Source organism: Olea europaea, chromosome 1 (assembly GCF_002742605.1).
Source record: "Olea europaea var. sylvestris chromosome 1, O_europaea_v1, whole genome shotgun sequence".
In the NCBI taxonomy this organism is placed as follows: Eukaryota; Viridiplantae; Streptophyta; class Magnoliopsida; order Lamiales; family Oleaceae; genus Olea; species Olea europaea.
Window position 1 is genome coordinate 15,274,066 of NC_036237.1, and position 6,662 is coordinate 15,280,727.

Consider the following 6,662-nt stretch of genomic DNA (forward strand, 5'->3'; position numbering starts at 1 on the left):
TCACTTGATTTGGTGATGTTGGAGTCTTTCTAAATGCATGCTTCCTACAGCGCTCGAAAATTCTGTCGTATATCATCTCCAAAATTCTTGCTCTCCCAGTTCACAATGAAAAGAATGTGATCGAATACTCTTGTAATACTTGCATCAAACCAAACATTTCTGTTAAAAATATAGAATGTTTCTAGCCAGTATCTATTTGAGATGTGAGAATATAAGTTCCACATTAGCTAGATGCGACAATGGCGAGTTTTGTTAGGGTGTTGGACTACTTCATGTTATATATGTTATCGTTTTCTAAAGAATATTATATTTGTCCAATTAAATTTAAGTACGCAGGACTCGTGTTATTGGACTTATCATTTAATGTCATCTGAACATAGTTATGATCACATTACTCATTTTGAATTCAAACCCGTCTCCAAATGTAGTGTTAGAGCAATGTGGATGCATGACATTGAATCTACCATGTGTGGAAGATCCAAGTGTGAGCTCCACTTATGCATGACCGGGAGGTTCTACGATGATGAAGTGGTGGAGTCTCCATGGTAAAGTGAGCTTTCCACAAAAAGTACCATATTCACTTTTGAGATTTACCAATTTACATTGCTTCTTAAATGAGGTAAAATTTAATGGATCGCTTGTACGATCGGGAAAAAAATATGAAAAGTATAATCAAAATCAAGTAACAACCATGAGATAGACTTCGAAAGAACCCTAAAAGATATTTAAAAAAAATAAAAATTCATTCATTTTACCATGTATGTTTGTCTTCAAGGACACTTGGAATTTCTTCCAGGCCCTCCATAATAAATGTAATTCCCCCAAACTCCATTAACTCCCCCTTGTATATCGTAGCAATTTGGACGATCAGCCAAAACTTTAAGATTTGACAGTGGGACTAAATTGTTATCCCAATCTACTATTTGTAAATTTCGAAAATATGCCGATTTTCCAAACCCTTCTCCTGCAAAATGTCCACTGCCCATTTGTGTTGATGTGTGGAAACCAGAGGGACTGCTATTGACAATTTCACCACCAAATTGGACCATAGTTGCATTATCTCTAAGCTGTGTAAATAAAAAAGATGGCCAATAGCCCACTAAAATTCCAGACCCGAATTCTAGCCACCAATTTCCATGCTTTGGATCCTGATAAATAAAAATGTATATTATTAAAGAAAATGGATGTTCATCATGCTTAAATTAAATGCCTGTTCAATAGTGATTACGAGAATTGATTTTTTGATCGTTAGAAAAAAAAAGTGGGTTTTATCTATAAATGAAGAAGTAAAAAATGAAGATTGGAATAGTAAAATTATGGTTAAAATTTTGATTTTTTGAGGTAAAAAATTGCTACCAAACGGGGCTAAATATAATTGAAATTATGACTAGTCATTATTAATGGTCCAATTATATTACAAGCAGCTAGAAAATTAGACTTACTGGTCTGTTTGACTCTCAACATTGGCTATCGATCTTGTTATATGCTTAAAAATTATAAATGAGTTAAATTTCATCGAACAGAGCCAAATAAATTGACACCACGTAAAATGTAAGGTTGAAAATGTAAATAATAAGAAGATTTGGAACAAATTACCTATTGTTCAACTAACAAGATTGTCTCCAGCTTTAAGAAATGAGTAAGTTAGTCCTCATCATTTTATTATTGTTGCACAATTAGCCTCGAATGACGAAAATTTTACATAACCCACGCAAATCATCACGAGACCCTCACATATCAAGCTTTATGGAGCTAATTTTTGTTTCTCAGCCCCCGTTTGAAAGTCATTTAAATAATATTTTTTACAAATTTATTTTCAATCACATATTTTCACAATAAAATATTTTGTATGTAAATCCAAAATTTTTTCCCTATTTTTTAGTCACACATTTTTCAAAAAATTACCATTACAAAACTCATTTTCCCAAAAAACTATTTTTAATGATTGTCAAATAGGGGCTCGATTGGATCAACATCCCTAAATTTGAAATAAAACGTATTTTTATGAGTACATCACATGACGATTCAATCAAGTTTTGGAAGGCTTTCGTCTTTAGAGATTGATTGTACAAAACGAATGTTTAAAGACTAACTTGTTGCTGGAATAATAGATTGAAAACCGATAGTGCAATTATCATGGAAGAATTTTGTTATGATGATTATGATAAAGTGCATGATGGGCCACAAATTTCTTTGCTTGAAAGAAGAGAAAAAGACTCTTGAGAAGTAGAAAAGCAGAAACAAAATAATTGAATTAATTTAATCATTTTGCCGTAACCCAACATGCTGTGGGTATAATTAAGTAGGTGGTCAAAATGCATCATGAAACTTTACCGCCTCATTTCTTATAGCTTTATCTAATTAAATAAAGAAACTTCCTAATAACTATAATGAATTAAGGTAGGTGGTCAAAATGCATCATTATTTTGAATTAAGACATAAAAGGATAGGGCTGTTCGATGGTGATTATGAGAATTAATTTTTTGACTGTTAGAGATAAAAGTGGGTCTCACATGTGAGTGAAAAAGTCAAAAATAACGGCTAAAAAAGTGAAAACAATAAAAAAATTGATTTTTTGGAGTGAAAATTTGCCACTGAACGGGGCATAGTTGCATCAAATCATACAAAGACCACAGTTGACCTTCAATTTTTTGAGTGCATAAAATATTTAGAAGGAAGATTGTAATACACCCCGACCCCAGGAAAAAAAAAAGTTTAGAAATTATGAAACAAAGAGCTAGAAAAGATAATATTACTTTTTAATGGGAAAAAAATGAATGAAGGCTAGTGATAGCTTAAAACATATAACTAAGTTGAAGTGGCTTTTAATGAAGGAAAAAAAAAGGCTTCTTAATGGTGAAAAAGATTAAAGTTTACTAGTGATATATCTCAAAAAAAAATTTGAATGTAAAAATATTAGGGTTTGGGGCTTTAACGCCCTAAAGTTTCACGAAAGACGAAGAAAATGGCAAAAAAATGGTCATTTTTCACAATAATGTGACTAATCGAATTATTTGGAAAGAACGAGTTTAGTTTCCATGTATGTTTATATATTATTCTCGATCTATTTGTTTGGAGTAAAAACATAAAAGAAAAATTAACTATGTCTACAAATTAAAATATGTTAATAATTTTGCATGTAATGAATTTACCTTCCATACTAATAAGCTAATATCAAATTGGCCACCATTATACGAGGATGTTGGAGAAATTGCTGCCCCAATAGCAATTCTGTTGTTTGTCTGAACAAAGCCTGAGCACAGCAAATTGTAACACCCTGTGGCTTGATATGCATCACTCTGCAAATTAATAAAAAATCAATTAAAATTGTAATTATTTATCATGAAGATTAATGATTATTTTGCAGGCATGGATATAGAAACGATCAAGTAGAAGAATTAATTAGTAGAAAAAACAGAAACAATTATAAAACTCACAGTCCAGTAAGTGAAGAACCTTGGAAAGTTGTCCCCATACAGCTCTGGACTAACCTGTGGAAATAATTTAACGACTTAGCACCTATGCCTACGTTACAAAATTCTTTTTCGATATTTTTGTTACTCAATATTACGCAAAATATCTTACAAGATTAAGAGGGAGCAAATTTCATTCAACGATTGAAATGTAGCAAAACAAGTTAGTTGACGGCCAATGAAATTTTTATTTTTAATTTCATCAAATACGATTTAATTTAACGTACTAAACATGCCATCAATAAATTAATAGGTTGTACTATGATTTTTCGGCATCATCAACTTATTTTCCAATGTCCTCCTATAAAATTATTTCATTATTGTAAAAATTTACTTGGCTAAATCAAGATTTATATAGAGCAAAAAAGATTAGTAACATGCCTGCCAACCAGCTTCAATGGTGTTGAGATCATCCCCAAATGAACCGGCAATTACCCACAGTTGTGATAAGCTGAATTCATACTGATTTTCTACTTGAGGTGTCCACACATTTATACTTGCTTTTGCTCCATAATATACATCTCCAGTTACATAACCTACAGCGTGCTGCAAATCAAGAATGCAGGCAAATAGTTAAAAAACCACGTGAAACAATCGCCTCGTCTAAAAGTTTAAATCGTTAACATTTTTATATTCCAAACGGCATTCGTGTGCAAGTCTGTTTAGTGTAGAGATTGGACAAGACTAGACAGTATAATGAATAAGAGTGCAATTTTAAGTACTAACCTCGTGACCAATATTGCTCGAAGTGTCCCTTCGAAATTGTCTTGGAAGTTTTCTTCCGAATCTTGATAATGAACTAGCCCTCAAAATGTCTTTTTCAGTTGTTCTTCTAATTGGAACTGTTCCTTCGGGACATGATTCACCAGACAGACTCCATAACTGAAAATTTTCTTCGAAAAATATCCCAGATCTTGATCTGTGCCCCTTTGGCCTTTCTGGTGGATCCTACAAATTCAAGATTATGTAGAAAATGCTTTCAACGACATGTTTGGTACGATTAATGGAACTGAACAGAACAATCTTGTCAAGTCCAATCCATTCGAAAATAATTTAGTTACCAGTGGTTTTTGCCCTTTTAAGTGAGGATGATCAAAAGCTGGCTGTTGATGAGATAATACACAATCTATTAGATCACCATCAGGACTCTGCATCGGAAAACAGTTGATTAGAAATATTAAACTCAGACCAGGTTTGGTCCCAAGCCAAAATCAACAAATAATTTTAACCCAATATTTCATGGGATTCATAACTTTTCAACTACATATTTCATCAATTTTTATCAAACTCCACTTAAAATTTTGATTTTAATCTACAACTACAACACATGAGCTTAATAAATGGACATAAATAGTACAAAAAAAAGGTCAAGAAAGAGTGAAAAAACAAGAATAGAAAGCTAGATTCTTTGAGCAACCACCAATTAAGCACTAAGTCTTGGTAGAAGAAAATAAAGTTAGAATCTTCTTTAATACATAGTGTCCAGTTGTGTTCAGTACTGCGTACAAAAACGTACCTGTATTGTCTTAACAGCAGGCTTATTGATCTTCATGAGATGGGCTCTGATAATTTTCAACTTGTGCAACTCTTTGCCAGGGTGGAAACTCTGATTGGCTTCATTGAAGTTCACTGAATCCAATGACTTTGCAGAACAAACACAGAAGAGAAACAACAGAAACCAAACAAAAACTGAAATGATTGGACAAATCTTGCAACTGTTAGAACCCATTTTTAAGGAATTCATACGTCTTGTTTTCTCTAACAGAACTGTTTCTATTTGCATACATTTGTCTTGTCTTCTTCTGTCTTCAAGACCATAGCAAATATCGGAAAATAAAGCGTGATACTTCTTATTTCATCAGATTCAGAGTGTGATGGAGTTCCGAAGGACAAACCCAAGGATGGAAAAACCATCCACCTTACATTCTCACCATTTCCAAATCTTCAAAACTGCAAGAAAATACATCAAAATCAAATCCCGACTTTCACCTTCCTTCTTCCTAAGCTTCTATTCTATGCTCTAGTTTTCTCTTCTGACAATGCACAACTTCTAGGCACAAAAGTACAACAAATAATTTTGTGGGAATTTTTAGAGTTTTGCCCATGTCGGGTGGGGTTATAAATATAGGGTTGTCACCAACACATGTAATAATGACTTACAAATTCTTAAAAGAAACTTTAACTTTTTGCGTCAAATTTTATAGGGCCATAAATAGGACTGATTTCTTTTATTCTTTACTTGGGGTTCGAAGACAAAGAGATTCTGGTTTTCCAGATTTGTTTGCTTTGGGTATTTTCTCTTTCTCACTTCCCTAGATTCTTTATGTCAGTTGCCCCCTTATATTATTAGTTTACCCCTCAATTTTTTACATATATTCCAAATTATCTTTTTACTAGGATTCGTCGTTTGCTAAAATCTTTAGAAGAAGTGACAAACTGTCCTAATGATAGTCCTCCTAAGCTGGAGTCCGGCAACAGTGGCAAAGTAATTTAGGTCTAGAATAATACAAGACTGGTGGTAGATTTTTCAAAATGAAATTACTTTACATAGATCTTCGATTCGAGCTTGATCAACAAAATAGCTAATGCAGTAGTCGACCCTTTCCGAAACATTCGTGGAGCTTATGACATTGTCTTTTTTCTTTGACGAATATGGTGCTCATTGACTTAACTTATCATGTTTCACAGAAAACACGTTGTGTTATATAATGATGGATTTATGTGTAAATGTGTCTACACAAGTATAGTGAAGTCAATCTTTTAATAGATTGTAGATTTATGCTTCACTACACATCTATTTGAATAGATTAATGTTTTTATTTTCAGTAAGATTTTCTTGTAAGGGCTTCTCTTGAAACTGTCGTTTTCCAATATAAGAAATTTTGTTAATGATTTTGGAAGTGGTAAGGTGGCACGCGCACCTAGTTATGTCGACTGCGTGCTCAGGCAACTATTTGTTTTGTGCATGTGCATGCGAGTTATTGGTTTCCTCATGTTTGTGACACTCAAAATGTTGTCCCCAAAATTAGATAAAATATTGGTTTCTAGAAATATATTGCAACAAGCTTGTGACATTTTTAATAAGATAGATTCAAATACTAAACAGTACTAGAAAATTTTGTTACCAAAACAATGGAATGTATCACCAATTATAGCCCATCTCGAATGTAAAATAAATCTCTTCTGACC

At 32.8% G+C, this 6,662-nt stretch overlaps 1 protein-coding gene across 1 annotated transcript; it reads right to left on the minus strand.

The window, feature by feature from the left end:
- Nucleotides 1-637: 637 nt before the first annotated feature.
- LOC111395386 lies at nucleotides 638-5,540 on the minus strand. Its single transcript, XM_023021361.1, has 7 exons — nucleotides 4,990-5,540; nucleotides 4,535-4,621; nucleotides 4,200-4,421; nucleotides 3,855-4,019; nucleotides 3,438-3,491; nucleotides 3,153-3,299; nucleotides 638-1,148 (listed from the first exon to the last, which is right to left on the minus strand). The coding sequence occupies exons 1-7, from the start codon at nucleotides 5,254-5,256 to the stop codon at nucleotides 771-773; spliced, it is 1,320 nt and encodes a 439-aa protein (XP_022877129.1). The 5' UTR covers nucleotides 5,257-5,540; the 3' UTR covers nucleotides 638-770.
- Nucleotides 5,541-6,662: the final 1,122 nt, after the last annotated feature.

Bases quoted from the DNA above. Each gene is read 5' to 3' on its own strand.
- LOC111395386 (XM_023021361.1), bottom strand. From the start codon at position 5,256: ATGCAAATAGAAACAGTTCTGTTAGAGAAAACAAGACGTATGAATTCC. The intron at 3,492-3,854 runs GCATGTTACTAA...TTATTTCCACAG, and splicing joins CCATTGAAGCTGGTTGGCAG to GTTAGTCCAGAGCTGTATGG. The intron at 3,300-3,437 runs GTGAGTTTTATA...ATTAATTTGCAG, and splicing joins GGTTCTTCACTTACTGGACT to AGTGATGCATATCAAGCCAC.